The sequence below is a fragment of the Dipteris shenzhenensis genome, chromosome 24 (assembly GCF_047967505.1).
Source record: "Dipteris shenzhenensis isolate YYH24624 ecotype China chromosome 24, Dip_SZ_1.0, whole genome shotgun sequence".
Classification (NCBI taxonomy): Eukaryota; Viridiplantae; Streptophyta; class Polypodiopsida; order Gleicheniales; family Dipteridaceae; genus Dipteris; species Dipteris shenzhenensis.
This window is the reverse complement of record NC_141619.1, coordinates 24,418,790-24,434,967: the sequence shown is the minus strand read 5'-3', so window position 1 is coordinate 24,434,967 and position 16,178 is coordinate 24,418,790. Positions and strand designations below refer to the sequence as shown.

Here is a 16,178-nt window from a genome sequence, read left to right as displayed (position 1 = left end):
TTCCCTTCCCCCCATCCCTCATCCCCTTCTAAAAAGCTTCCTTTCCCTCGCATCCCCTTCTCCCATCCCGTTTTAAAAATCCCCTTTCCCCTTGCATTCGTTTTACCCATATCTATCTAAATATCCCCCTCCCCCTCACATCCCCTTTGCTCATCCCCTTCTAAATATCCCCATCTCATTTCCCCCATCCACTTCTTATAAATTCCACCATCTTTGTTTTTAGAGAGAGTGTTTTCAATCAATAGATTAAGATCATGGGTGGCTTCATAGATTTTGGATCCGACATGCTCCAACGCATAGTCCAAGGCCTCCGATGTATACTCTCTCGGTTGGATCATCAAGCAAATGTTCACTTTTTGGAAAAAGTGTCTGGATGTATATCTGAAAGTAGACTACCGCTTGCATACAAATTTTGTTCGAATGTCTCGTATAGATATTATTGCGGATCTTATGTTGGAAAAGAAGCCTTGAAGTCGACTATGCAATTGGCAACCCTCCATTATAGGATTGACATTGAAAGGGGTATAGTGCAAGATAAGAACAAAAAGGTGAAATTGAGTACCACTCCCTCCTCACACCTAAAATTTAAGGATGTCGCAATGAAATTTATAAGCAAGATGGTACCCAAAAAATGCGGGTTGTAGAGAAGCTCAAGGAGGAGTCCCTATGCGCAACTCAAAATCCTTAAATTGTAATTTGATACTGAACGCAATGATGCAAACATATCAGCGTCAAAGAGAGGTCATCTTCTAGGTAGCAAAAAATAGTGACCAAAGCCACCATGGATGTGCAAGAATAAGAACACAAACTTCAACGAGTAACAAAAGGTAAGTTATTTTCAAGACCAATTCCTTGAATGACTCTGAGTATATAAATGCCAATCTCTTGTTCCAAAAAATGTCTTCACTGTCGGGGGCAGCTTTGGCTCAAAGAATAACTCAAGCGAAAAATTTGGCCTGAGATAAGGAGATAATTTAGGCTATCCAAACAAGACCAACTCCTAGTGATGAGTAGGTTGGGACTATGGGATGCCAGCTTTCAATTGAAAGGGGGCTCTTGCTTTATCTACAAGGAGTTTAATGGGGGGGGAAGCTCTCTTCGTTTCCCATCACAACTCTCAATTCTAAGACAGATGAGGTTTACAAGATACTTATTCTGATATGAAAATAACCACATAATAGCCATTGTTCAAGAAGCAGATTTCTAAAGATTTGGCACAAGGACATACTAGAGAAAATGTCCATAGTTCTCTGCATAAAGCTATGTGATCAAACTGTAGAGGCCAAAGGATTGGCAAGAGTGATGGCAAATGTAAAAAATGTCAGGGCCACAAATAAGATGAATTAATTTCATTTGCTCATTGCTTGTCCTCCTGCTAGAAAAATCTGTTAGATATTATAGATTCCATTAGGGGAACCATTAGCTATTCAGTTCAATAATATTATAGATTCCATTAGGGGGGTCAGATATTTTAAAGCACAACAGTTAAGACGTAGTAATTCACTGCCATGGAAACACATTTATGGAATCGTTATAGAAACATGATAGAGTTCTTTTTTAATCGTGCAGATAGTATTTTAGGCAAGCAGCTTCATTTTCCTATCAATGTCTACTACAATTGTGACCAGGGAGGAAACACTTCCATCATGGCAGCTTTGAATATAAAAACCAAGGTTTAAGGGGCCCTGGATCTGATAAGAACTCGTTAGTCATCTGTGGTACTGCAAGGTTACATGCTCGTCAAGAGCCATACTTTTTCCCAAAAGGCAATGTCATAATTACATATTAGATCAAGAAACTTATCTGATGACCTTTTTGCACTACTCTAATGCTGGCAGATCGTCAAAACTACTCTCCTCTTGCATGTCAGTACTCCAGACATCGTCTTGTTTAAGTTCTTCCATAGGTGCCAGTCTTAAATTTTGATTTTGCTGCATGATCCACCACAAAAAGGATTAAATTCACAAGGATCCTGAAAACCTCATTAAAAAAAATGTTCCAATACTTTCATGTTACAAGAAAGGGTTTATCAAGACTTGCAACCCATTTTGGGCGCAACTTTTTTTCTTTCATGGTAAGAGCAAAAGCATTCATTATGAGGTTCTGGAAGAGAGATTCACAAGAAAGGTCTAACTTATGTGTACAGCACCTTCAGATGCAGTCCATTGCAGTTAATGTTCTCCACATTGTCAAAGACATCATGCTGTGAGACCTGTGAGGTGTAAGGAATAGTCTTCTCTTGATCTTGTTCCTTTCGCTGCTCATGCTGATATTTAGATGCATAAAAAAGTGCAGAAGTATTACATCCCTGAAAATTGACTCGGGTGTTTGAGCTGGATTTGGGCATGGAGATAACTAAGTTTCCAGTTGTCGTTGACCGTTGTGCAGTGCTTGCGTCTGGATTCACCTGTATTAAAGACACTTCTTTTTTTGGAAAAGGAAGCTGAAAGAATACCACCTCTGCATAAAGCAATTTGTCATTTTATAGTGATGCAATCTGTTGGGATGACGTACTTCTTCAGGAAGACACAGTTGTAAAAGTTTTCCTTTCACCAAAACTCTGACCCACATGGGCTGTATGTCTATGTCAATCAGTGAAGTGTCCATATAGCGCCCCACTGAAATATCGAGCAGTACTTTGAACTTGCAATCACTTTCTGTGAGTCGAAAGCTCCACCTTTCAAATGTGTGCCAATATATGAGATTAGTAAGGAGTTTCCCATAAGTGGAAGCTAATATATCCACATAAATACACATGAAAGACACAAAATGCAGTAGGAATGGAGGATATGATGATACAGAATAGGTAGATTTCACTGCGAGATTTGACAGCTGTCACGATTCTTTGCAAGGCTTCTAATGAATCCCCAGCTTATCTATGCGACTCAAAAGCATAAGTGCAATCTAAATACGACTTGGTTGTATAAATTGTGTTCACAGGGGAAAATAAGGGAGGCAGACAACCTCTACACAGATCTCACGTCTGTTCTGGTTATAAGCTAGCAGATGCCCATACACAAACCATGCTCGTGACCCTGCTATACTTGGTACGATCTCTAACTACAGAACTAACACTTCTTCCACGTATGCTAATAACCTCCCAACCAATTGCACGAGAAACAATCCACAAGTGTCGGAGACTGGATCACCTCCCAGCCATCTACAGCCTGCATTCCATGCTTATGCAGAGTATCAAATCATGACTCTACACATTTTCCTTTCGCAACGGGCATCAGGATGTACCGCAACCCTAGAAGACTCTTTTACTTGCTATGTACTAATCCTCCATGCATTTATTAACCTTAGTCCCTCTTGGCCCTCATCTAACTTATTAGCCACATTCTTGCCCCTAAGGACTTCCCCCTAGGTACATGACTAGCAAAGTAACATATTAACCTTAGTCCCTTTTGGTCCTCATCTAACTTATTAGCCACATTTCTTGCCATCCCTAGGGGGGACTTATTAGCCACATTCTTTCCCCTAGGCACATGACTAGCAAATTAACCTGCATTAACGCTTGTGAAACTTCATAGAGCCTTCTACTCATCTTGGACCCGTCATCAAAGAGCTTGACAAGACTAATCCTTAACCAAAATATTCCGATGCAACATAAAAACCAAGTATTCACATATATATGTACATTACTAGAGGTCTCTCTGAAGACTTTTTGTCACGATCGATCCGAGGTCTTGCTACATTCCTACTGATACGTAACATTCCTTCCCTCTTCAAGCAATCAGCACTGCAGATATCTTTCGGTTTCGTCCAATTTGTTCTCCCTAGTCTAGGATTCCCGCTTGTTGGCGTGCTACATTTTCTTGTATTCCTATAGCTTAGCTTCTTGCCACGGCTTGGTACATTGCCTCTTGCTGGTGTTTTCACTGAGGGTGCATTGGACAGCTCCGACGTTTGGTTCAGAATTTCCTTTGGGAAGGATCGGACGGCACGAGGAATACCAGAGCTCAGGTCGCTTGGCAAACGGTGATCACGCCGCAGGCATTGCGAGGCTTGCGTATCATTGATCCGGAGATGTAGAGCAAAGCCCTCTTGGGCAAGTTGGTTGTGCGTGGCCTCACCCTGGCGCAGAGCCCTGGAAGCTCCTCTTATAGCGAGGGCTTCTCAGGAACACCCCACGCACTGGGGGACAGTGGCAACATTCACACAAATAGATCTTTTTAGAGGCCCCCCTTACGAGCAAGGGTTCCCCCATGATGAGGAGCCTCCATAGGGTCTAGCAGAGATTAGCAAGGGGCCTCATCCGTGCTCAGCCTCATTGTAGAGAGGAGTTCGAGCGTCAGTCCCTCATTTGGCACCCAGAGATTAGGGATCAGGATGGACGTCTGCTTAGGCAGCGGACTCACACTCGTTGGGCACAGTGGGGCCCGGCCTGCTCCTTTGGCAGATGGAGCATGTTACCCATGGAGGCAGAGGCGAGGCTTGGAGCCATAGCGCATAAGCGAGGGGCAGGGCAACGGATGAGTGAGATTGACCTAGCCATCCTTGAGTCTTGGTGGGAGGGACTCCAAATGTGGATGGACAACAGATGGTTGGGTCAGTTTTCTCAGATTGGGGTCCCCTTGAGGATGATGATTCAGCGAGGCAGCACGCAGCCTAGTTTCTTCCGTGTAAGGCCTAGAGGCTAACTTCAGAAACTCACTGAGAGACCCAGAGATGGCTCGATGGGATTCATTGGCAGATGATCAGAGTTGTGGGCCGATTCGGGAAGGAGTGGTACATTGATCCTCCCAGCATCCCATGGAGGGGCAGTGTCACTGCTGTTCTACTGGATTTGTGGAGACGATCCCTCACTGCCTCTAGAGCTGTCGTAGTGGAGTGAGGAGTGGAGTGAGGATCTGGATGGGAGCCCTTAGGATTTTGACCCGCATGCAGAGCCTTTAGAGGGACTACACCTCGGGGATGGTGGCCTGGTTGTCTGAGGGAGGACAATCCGGTTCCACCCTCGGCTACCTTGGTCGCCATCTGGTAGGATATCATCTACAACTTGCGCTCCACCAGGGAGCGGGGGACCCCGGGCTCTAGGGCGATTGTCGCGAGTCGTGCACGTTTCTACAAGGCTTGGCCTTTAGGATATTCACTCCGCGAGGGATTCGCTGGTTATATAGTCCCCTCACCTAGCTATTAGCCCCTGTATAAGAGATTCCCTAGGCAGTGAGCTGGGTTTCTCTAGAACAGGCTGGGTTTTCTTCTTTCAGCCTTTATCCCAGGTTTTTTTCCATACTCAGTACCTTCGGGGCTGCTGGGGCTGCTGTTTTGTATGAAAGTTTTTCAAGCATTAATAGAAGGTTCCTTTCTTTGAAAAAAAAGAAGAAAAAAGCTAGGGCCTGCTAAAAGCTATAGGACCTCAGGTGTTTTTCGAGGGACAAGACTCAGACTCATCCTTCATTATACGACGACATTTTGTGGAGTCATGCTCTCTCCAGGATGTTCCTTTCACTCCTTTCAGATCTGCTCATGCCTTGCTAGACACATCTTGGGAGATTCTGGCTAGCATTGCAACTTGGCGCATATTTGGAGGGCTAGATGTACGGAGGCAATGGAGGATTCACAAGTTCACCCGTCCCAGTCTATGGCCAATATATGGACTGATACTATACACACAGTGATGGCCATCTAGGCGAGTATGCAGGGATCCTCTAGAGCAGCTACAACCAGGAGAGATACCTTTTTTAGAGTTTGAAGAGGATCTCCGTTCTTCTCTGAGACTATTTCAAGGTTGAGGTGGCATTTTCAGCCTCCAACTTGGATTTTTGTTAGCTGTTTTTGAGCTTTTTTTTCTTTAATACATGTCATGATGTACTCCCGCATTTGAGCTTTCTCTTGCGGCTTTCATTCATACTTAATGAAGCAATCTTTTTTGAAAAAAAAGAAAGCTACTTTTATATAAAAGCCAAGCTTTTTAGACTTCTTTTCAAATTGGAGGCTTTAGGCGCCTTCTCAATTTTGTGAGCCCTCTTTTTAAAAAGGCGCCCCCTTGTCCTTGGTTTTAGAGCCTTGTGGCTTTTTGTGCTTTTCTCCCCAATCTTGGGTCCTTTTTGCACTCTCTTGGGTCCTACATATTGCACAAATAAATTCCAATACTTTAACCCATTACAGGTTAGCGAAATGCATGCATTCCTAGTTCCTGGACGAATCCTAGTCCCTTGTGGATGTCCTCACAGTTCTCTTTTACCAATGCAAAGCAAAAGTAAAACAATAAAACTTATTCTTAGTTAACCAAAGTCAAGATTCTTTGACCGAAGTCGATTTCTAATAAAGATTACATTTTATTTCTTGAGAGAAGCAGCAAATGGTGACAAATTCCACTCAAACAAAATCTGAGTACCCCATTGTTGTGGTCTTTTAAAGGATAACAAGTACTAAACGGGCAAAGATGCATGACCATCCTCAACCACTCCCTATCTAAACGTGGATCTTCCCTCAGCCAACCAACAAAATGATCGATTCTTAAATTGCTAATCAATTCACCTTGCATACTTGGATTGGCTTGCTGTCTTAACCCATGGCTCTGAGACCTTCCATCTCCTCCTTTCATTCCAGTGACCTTCCATCTCCTCCTTCCTCTCAAAGTTGAACTGCCATCTCCTCCATTCCATTGACCTTCTATCTCCTCCTTCCCCCTAAATCTGCCTCTTGTCTTTCAACCTCCTCCCCACACAAAGCTTGCCTCTTATCTTTCCACCTCCTAAGAGCTCCTTCTTTGTGACACGTGGCCAACAGCTCCACTGAGCCAATCAGGTTCCAACACCCCTTTCCTGTTTTCCTCTCTGGAGGTTCTATCTATAAAAGTATGGATAGCTCTATTAACTCTTCATATCCCTCATTGGCCAGCAGCTCTACCAGCCAGTAACTGCAGCAGGAAATCCTCTAAATTCCCAATCCTAACATTCAATGAGCATGGTTGGACATTGGGTGTGATACCTGCTGTATGGACCAAATTTCAATACTGTGGGATTCACACTGTACACATGAGGTGTCATCTTCGATTTTCATTTCTAGTTGGCCATTGTGTTCCATATCTACAAGGTTTTGACTTCCTAGTTTTTGGTTTGGTGTTTTTTTTCTTAATAATAATTTCCACTAAATAGAAACTATCGCGCTTTTCCATATACTAGGGAAACAACTGCAATAGAATAAATTGCAATCCCAAAACTGAATTCTCATGAAAAAGAGTGCTCCCTAGTCCAATGTATGTTTAGGATCTCCTTCAGTTGTCGCAGGCTTTATCCTCAATTATCCTCCTCGCTGTACCATCACCTAACTTGCAAACGCACAGACTTGTATGGGCTTTTAATTTCAAGCATTAGTGTACTGCTTCCTTTTCCCTTTTCTCATCCACGTCATCCCAGGTTTTCATCACCTCATATCAACCATTGTCATGTTTTTTGAGAGATGCATTTCTTATGTTTTTTTAAAAGGTCTTTTGAAGTGTAGCTTGAACCATCCTTGCCCATGGAGAACACTCAATTCCTCCTTCTAACACTGGCTTGGCGGACTTGCAGTACAAGGTAGCCCTCTCTATTGATGCTTCCTCTAGCCTTGGTAGAGACTTTTGCTTGAGTTTAGCACGAAGAGGCTGCTGTGTCATGGCTGCAGCTCAAGAAATGAAGCTCCTTTATAGCCTTATCAAAGAGATCAGATCTTAACATAAAAGGGACACTAATGGGAAACGGAAAATGGCACCTAGATCGAACAAATGTATGTCAATGTCAACAAAGCTGAGATTGACTCTGCCATGGAAAATTCTCAGTGACTGGTAACTTGCTCAAAATCTTCACGGCCCCCAAATTGCAAGGCTCAAATCCATACATCCCCATCGGCAACCCGTACACCAAAGATAATACCATGGGTGCGCAAGGAAAATCTCCAACCAACCATATGCACCACACAATACTATTCTCAACATCAAAACCAGTCAAAATTACAAATATGTCATTCTGTCTGAGGGAACACCCTTTAAGACGCACGGTCTGCATACCATGCTTATGCACAGTCTACCCAGCTGGTTCCCATGCATCCAATCATGACTCCATATATTTCTTTTGTGTCATGCATCAAAATGTACCCTGATCCCCTACAAGACTCTTTCATGCTTCCCTATGTGCTAATCCCACATGCATTTACTAACCTTGCTCCCTTTCGGTCCTCATCTAGACATTAGCCACATTCTTGCCCGTAGACACATGATTAACAATCTAACCTGCATTAATGTGCATGGAAGTCCGTAGAGTCGTCTAGTCATCTCAAACCCCATCATCAAAGACTTTGATAGACTGATCCTTGACTGAACTATTTCAACACAACATAACAACCAACCATCGACATTTATATACCATTACCAACAGTCTCTCTTAGATTTTATCTCAGACAATCCATCCAAGGTCCTGCTACATTTCAAGTGAACATAAGATATGCCCTTATTGGCACCCAAAAGTTGTCCTCATTCGTTTAACCCTTTCAAGAGAGATCAAGCATCAAACTACACCTATGAAATTCCCAGGAACTCTCATTTTCCTGGAGCTGATGAGAATGTACTACAGGCAAGAGGCTGCCCCTGATGCATTGCATCAAATGAGGAAATTGAAGAGCTGTGCAAAGATAAAATCAAGATAACATAGAGGAGCAAGAAAAGGCAGAAAAACAAGGAGAATATTACCCACTCACTGCATTTCTTGCAAGAGCACTCATGAGTTTTCAAGTGAAATTGCAAAGAAGGAAAATAAATGTGCAGAGTAAAAAGGATGCAAGTGAGCAATTCCCCCAAGGGTCATAGCTCATAAGGAGGAATAAATATGACAGGAAAAGAGGCCACAGCTGCAAGCAAACAATTTACAAGGCATCAATTATAGGGAGTCAGAAAGAATGACAGGAAAAAACCCCATAGCACATGTGTGAAAGATCAAGGCATTATCCCAAAAATAAAACACACAACAACATAAAAATCGCAAGGACATGTGAGTGACAGATGTTTAATAGACGATCACTTGCAAGGGAAAGAAGAGCCTCACAAAAGTACAGTTTTGGTAATCTCTTGCAAAAAAGGAAAGCCATCATCATGATCCAAGTGCAAGAGATTGGCATGACATACTTGCAAAGATGAATGATATGGCAAAGGGGAAGCTGCTCAACTATCAAGATGAGAACAAAGCAAGGACATGCCCAAGGCATCTATTGATTAAAAGAGAGCTGTATCTGAAATTTCACGTAAGCTTCAAGTCAAGAGAACTCCTAAAAAAGTAAGGTCACCTTCAGATTCAAATGGCCTTGGGCTGCACATAAAAACAACCAACATGTAAATATGCAAAGGGTAGTCATTTAATCAAAAGACAAGTTTCTTGAGAAACAATTAGCTAAATATGAGAAAACCAAAGAAGACAGCCAAGGGCAGACAAAACAGAAAAAAAGAGAGAAAAACAATGACGAACTAGAATGGGTTGATAATGCAAATAGGCTCGTGGAGAAAGCAGGTGAGCAAGAAGCAAAAGGGTGAGGTGATATTGCTGGTATTGAGGGAAATGAGCAAGAAGATAAGTAGAACATGAAGCCACCATCTATCTTCCAGCCATATCAAAGTCTCTTCAAACAACAAAGACCAGTACACTCTGAAGACATGTGGAGCATCGTTGCATGATATTTCTGCCCATTTAAACAATGGATATACATAACTTACAATGATACGAGGATATGAGGGGTCCTTAAATCACATATACCTAGATGAATCCAGGAACATTCCCAAACTCATCCTCTAAAAACACAACATAGTGCAGTTTCAATCTCACGATAGTCACTCATAAGATTGAAAACCATAAACTCCATCATGCATAGCAGGGACTAGCTATTATGACATCCCCACTGACGTCATCAGCGCCCAAAAATGGGTGTAGACCATAGTATAAAAGTATGCTCTCACACATACAAATCCACACACCCACACATACTTGAGCATCCATTCATGCAAAGTCTTCGTACTGAGTTTCTGTCGGCACTCTAGAGGTGAAGGGCAAACTCAGCCACGACGAAGGCTAGCTCTAAAGGAGAAGGCTAATCAAAAAGTAGTCCAAATCTCTTCATTCAAGCTACAACTGCTTGTGAGGTCTAAACGATTTCATTTTAGTCTCTCCCAAATGAGCATCTAAATCTAAATCTAGCTGATAGGGCAACGCACCATATAGTTAAAACAACACCCATTTCTTTTATCTTCCATTTCATATTTCATTCAACTTTAGGTAACAGAACAAAAGCAGAGTCCTAGTAAAGTTAGACTGCACAAACCTGCCTTCATTTTTCTGATAGATTCTTCCTTCTTCTGGTAGAGGATCGAATCCATGTCGCCTTTGTGATTTTCTAGAATTCTTTTCTATAAGCTCCTGGGATTAGGCAGAAATTTAGTCTTAGTTTCATGCTTTTAAATTAATCATTGTCCTCCAAAAGAGGCAACGTAACCACGACCCCAGACATGAAGTATGGAGTTTTCATATATTAAAAAAGACTTTGATGTGGAGAATACCACTATCCTATGACTGGGCTTTCACATTTAGTGCTTTAGGAAATGACTGCAAAACTGTACTCCCTAACAGATCATCATTTTTCCTACAGATAACCTCATGCACTTTAAGTCATCTGATGTAACGCATAGGAGGATTCGACAACATCAAAATCATTGCACATGTTAGCGTTACTAAATCATGCAAGACTGTGTTTCATACTCCAACAAACTTTTATTGCTGAATTTCTACCCCAAGACAAAAGGGAAGCAATAGATTCGCATGGGGAGAGTGCCTACCCCTCGGTTGTTAATGCCTACTAGCCTCAACGCTGCCACCCTCCTCCCACCGTCCTCTGCTCTACCTCCTCCTCCTTTCACTTTTCCCTTCCTTCAGCCACCTTTTCTCACCCCCGGCTGATCTTTCATCCCTTTTGCTGTCCTTCTTGTAATACAGCTGCCCACCCTCAGCTATCCATTGGGCTGGTTTGAAGCCTTCCGGGCACTCACAGCCTCTCAAGCCTACTCGGCCTCTACCTAGTTCATGGCCAAGGTTTCCTTAGGTCCCCACCTTTTTTTAAGCATGCCTCCACCATCCTCCCCCTCCCTCTTTTATATCTTCCTCTTGTCCCTCTACCCCACCCTATACAAGGCCCAGCCCCCAATAACCGCTCCAACAACTAGGATTTGGATTAGGTTGAAGAGGGAGAAAAAGGGCAGGTATGTACTGAAGAACAAAAATGGGGATGGAGAATCAGAACTAGAGATCGGATAGCTACGGAGAACACTGCAGCACAAGGTCAAGGGCAAGAGATGGAGGAACCCATAAAGAGCTCGACCTCTTCAAAACAATCCATGAGACTATTTCTATTCCCTTGAAGGACACATCACTATAGTCAGAGAAGCCATCCCATCCCCGTCCGTCCCCTCCCCTCCCTTCTGTTTGAAATGACCCAACAGAGGGTACACATCGTGGAAAACTTATAGTATTGCCCAAGAGCTCACACAGTGTGGTGTGGGGAGTGGAATCACAAACTTCTTAGCTTGATGTGCATAGATGTGCAAGCCAGTAAATAGACAATGCTCAGAGACAAATATAGAAGCAACACTTTATATTTCCGTCCGTCCACAACGTAGGATAGGATATAATACCAAAAGGTTATCCTACTAGATGTCAAGCACTTCTAGATCTCTGCGACCGCGTGCTCCACCTCGAGCGTATGTAGACTCTTTGTCTAGAGTGTTCTTCTCAACCTTGCTGCCCTGAGTGTCAGCCTAGGTAGGCAGCCCTCCAAGCTCAGTCTGCAGCTCTTCCTTCTCTCCTGGTCCTCTGGGAATAGGCTCCAAGAGTAGGTCTCCTGCTGCTCCTGACTGCTTGTGACTGGCTGCTCCAGAAGATGTGTTATGAGGCCAAATGCCTCCTCTTTTATAGGCCCAAGGGGCCCTGAAATGGACCGACCAGTAGGGGGAATTTGGGCCGACCAGACTGCCCCCCCAAGTCTGTAAGCTGACCTGGTTGGGGGCTGTTCTTCAGACCCACCTGGCCACGTGGAAGCCCGCCATAGGCCCAAGCACTCTGCCCACCTGCTGGCCCTGTTCTAGGCCTGTTGCAGGCTCCATACAAGGCCCAAAGGCCCTGCCATGCAGACACCTTTGGCCACTGCAGATCCCGCCTTCTGTCAGGCTTCCAGCAGCCCTATTCTCCATCCAATAAGCCTCCATACGGCCCTGTACAGTGGGGCCGTACTCTGCTGATGTCATCGTGCCCTTCACAAGGCCTTGTTGCAGGCCATACGCCTACTCTGATGTTCCGTTTTGCCAGGCCAGATCCAGGGCTACATGCCCTCGCCATCTCTCCTGTACAAGGTCTCTTGTGCTGTCCACATGACAGCTCATGTGCTGCTCATGTGGCAGTCTATACATCCCTAGGTCCACCCCCCCCATGCTCTCCTCATATGGGGGCTTACACATGGGGAGGTGACCATTCCAATACCCCCTCTCACCGACACATCCAGGCCCAATACCAACACGTCGATGACGATGACTCCCTAGTCGTAGTCCTCTGGAACTTTTCGATGTCGAAATCTTTTCCTGGCTTTTCAGCTAGTGGCTCCAGCTCCACCAAGTTTGGTTCCGCTTCCGCACACCATCCTGGTACACAGGTCCATCTTTGGTAGCACCTCCTGGCACCATCACCTTCAGTCATGTTCCTGCCTTCGAACTCGAGCAATCGGGCCGTCACGATCTTCCAGTTGTCCCCCTCATAATGAATGAACAACCTGGAGTCTTCCAAGCACCATGCTCTGAGGGTCTGTTTCAACCCGTCCTTCTTTTGGCAAGGTTTACAACAAATGAATATTTTCAGATAACCTGGACCATGAACTCTGACTGAGTTCTCAAGTAGGTACTCTTCTGGCTTCAGTACTCCTTGTCCATCACCTTCCAGCAATCTACATCCGAGATTTGAAGAAGCACCCACACTTCCCCTTCTGCCTTCAAAGAAGGCCAATTCCTTCCAATCTTGCATCACTTGAGACAAATGAAGAGCAGAGTCTCTCCACAGCATGCTATAAAGGCTCAAATGCAGAACATTAAGTGCATACCAAACCGTCGTACTGCCTGTGTGCTTGCTTTGAAAGCAAACTATGCACCTCATCAAGGCACTCACCAATAGCCTGTGTAATCATGTACTGTCCCCCTCTGAAGTACAGCATCCATCTGAACATGAGACCCCAGGGCACTCCATGGAATCCACCCTTGTGTCAGTGTCAACAGCCACGCCCCTGGAAGGTACCAAGCACTCCATGTTGTTCTTCACCTTCACAAAGGCATCTGACTCCTCGTCGACCCACATCTCAATGTCAGATATCCTTACTGTGGTTTCTAGGTCAACATATCTACCCTCGGTAACACACGGAGATGTCACCAAGAACAACTCTTCGATTACCACATTTGCTTTGGCCTTTGTATCTCGCTCTGAATTTGAGTCGCATTCCTTCCTTTTGTTTTTTTGATTCGCCTTCTTCTTTCTGTAGTACTTCGCAAAATGACCTAGCGTATCACAGTAGAAGCACTTCTTCTTTTGCTTCCTCTTTGGAAGTGTCCTCGTCATCAGAGTCGTCTTTCTTGGACTTGCCACCATTAGGCTTGCCCTTTCCTTTGCCAGCGTAATCCTTCACCAGCAGTGCCTTGTCGTCCTTGTCATTGTTGTAGAGCTTCTCCCTAGCTTCTTCATGTAGCAGTAATGGACCCAACTCCTCAAACGCCAGAGGTTTGGTCCTCTATCCTGCTGTCACGATCATAACAAAGCTTTTGAAACTCTAAGGCAGCCTCCTCAGTACCATCAAGGCAACCGTCCAGATCGGGTAGTTGGTCCCATCCAGTTTCCCAAACTCTCCAAAGTTAGGGATAGTGAATGAAAGAAAACTGGGGGAGGAGGAACAGAGAGTAGGGGCTGAAGAGGCTGTAGAGGTCGACATCTCTGCTGCTTAACCACACAGCAAAGTCAACCAAACTCAATCTTCAGTAGACCAGAAGGCTGAACGCACCTGGCTGAACCTGATTCACCCTCCTTCTCGCAAGGGCACAATCCTCTAGCCGTGGAAGTCGATTCCCAAGAGCTTCTGAATTAGGGTCGTCCTTCAGCAAGGTCCCTGCCTTCAGGCTCCCACACTTGTGAGCCTCCTACTTGGGCTCTAATACCAGGTTAGAAATGACCCAATAGAGGGTACGCATCGCGGAAGACTGATAGTATTGTCCAGGAGCTCACACAGTGAGGTGGGGGGTGTGGAATCACAAACTTCACTTGATGTGCATAGATGTGCAAGCCAGTAAATAGACAATGCTCAAAGACAAATATAGAAGCAACACTTTATATTTCCCTCCGTCCACAAAGTAGGATAAGATACAATACCAAAAGGTTCTCCTACTAGATGTCAAGCACTTCTAGATCTCTGAGCCCGCGTGCTCCACCTTGAGCGTATGTAGACTCTCTGTCTAGAGTGTTCTTCTCAGCCTTGCTGCCCTGAGTGTCAGCCTAGGTAGGCAGCCCTTCAAGCTCAGCCTACAACTCTTCCTTCTCTCCTGGTCCTCTCGGAATAGGCTCCAAGAGTAGGTCTCCTGCTGCTCTTGATTGCTTGTGACTGGCTGCTCCAGAAGATGTGTTATGAGGCCAAATGCCTCCTCTTTTATAGGCTCAAGGGACCCTGAAATGGACCGACCAGTAGGGGGAATTTGGGCTGACCAGACTGCCCCCCTCCCAGTCTGTAAACCGACCTGGTCGGGGGATGTTCTTCAGACCCGCCTGGCCACGTGGCAGCCCGCCTTAGGCCCAGGCACTCTGGCCACTGCAGATCCCGCCTTCTGTCAGGCTTCCAGCAGCCCTGTTCTCCATCCAATAAGCCTCCGTACAGCCGCGTACAGTGGGACCGTACTCTGCTGATGTCATCGCACCCTTTACAGGGCCCTATTGCAGGCCGTATGCCTGCTCTGAGGTTCCTTTTGCCAAGCCAAATCCAAGGCTACATGCCCCCGCCATCTCTCTTGCACAAGTTCTCTTGTGCTGTCCACATGACAGCTCATGTGCTGCCCATGTGGCAGCCCCATTCTCTGCCCATGTGGCAGTCTATACATCCCTAGATCCACTCCCCCCATGCTCTTCTCATATGGGGGCTCACACATTGGGAGGTGACAATTCCAACACCTTCCCTCCCCCTCCTTTCACCCCCTCCCACCCCGGGCCCCCTAGACCATTTTTCCGTTACCCATCTTTCCCCACCTACCCATGCTTCTATCATTAGATTGGTTACTTGCCCTTCCTCTAAGGTCCAAGTAGCCTACCTATATCATATGGTAGATGGCTACCTCATCCTATAATCATTGCCCTAGGCGAAGAAGCCCACACCCTAGGTAGTGGCTGCTTGAAAGGAGGTTTGGGCCCACGGTCCCTTGGTCATCACACAACCATGAGAGTTGAATAGAGGCTTGAGACCTTGAAGGTTCTTCTCGTGCAAAAGTGTCCAAAAGAAGATGGGCTCTCTCGTCTTCTTTCAACAATATTGAGAACTGACAGGTATTGGATTGTCCTTCTTAGAAGGTATCATGTAGAAACTACTCTTCTCAGAACATTGGATTAGTAAGGCCTTTGCACTATTTGTAGGTAGCTCGAGTCAACAATTTATTGCAGGCCACAAGAGGGAGGCTTCTATCTCATATGCTCGATAGTACAAGGTTGCCGATTGTTTCCTTTCTTGGCTCGTAGTGGAGCCCTCAAGGTATTCTCTTCGCATAGAAAGTAGGGTTGGTTGGGTGAGGCTCTTGATCTTCCTGGACTTTGCAAATGACACTACCATCTCTGTGGAGGGTTCAACTATCGATCTAGAGGGGTTGAGATAGACTAGGCAAAGAGGGCTCTCTCACTTCAAGGGAGATCCTTGGCTCTTGATCTACCTGCAATTTGCAAATGACACCACCCTCTTTGTGGAGCGTTCAACTGCTGATCTAGAGAGAGAGAGATAGATTAGGCATAGAGGGATCTCTCACTTCAAGGGAGATCCTTGGCTTTTGTTGAATCCTCAAAGGTGAGACCACATGGTATCTCAGTCTCACCACATTGGAAAATGGACACTTTTATAGAAGCAAGTGGCCCCTACCTTAGAGAGTATGTGACATAAGCTCT

General features: G+C 45.0%; 1 protein-coding gene across 4 annotated transcripts in view; it reads right to left on the bottom strand.

The window, feature by feature from the left end:
- Positions 1-1,655: 1,655 nt before the first annotated feature.
- Positions 1,656-16,178, bottom strand: part of LOC147886403 (uncharacterized) — an 83,661-nt gene continuing 69,138 nt past the window's right edge. For all 4 annotated transcript variants that reach the window (XM_087395846.1, XM_087395843.1, XM_087395844.1 and 1 more), the window contains 4 exons: positions 10,291-10,385; positions 2,515-2,677; positions 2,150-2,407; positions 1,656-1,931 (listed from right to left, as the gene is read on the bottom strand). In XM_087395846.1, the coding sequence (XP_087251972.1) occupies positions 1,821-1,931; positions 2,150-2,407; positions 2,515-2,677; positions 10,291-10,385 (627 nt within the window). In that variant the 3' untranslated portion in view covers positions 1,656-1,820. The remainder of the gene's footprint in view (positions 1,932-2,149; positions 2,408-2,514; positions 2,678-10,290; positions 10,386-16,178) is intronic.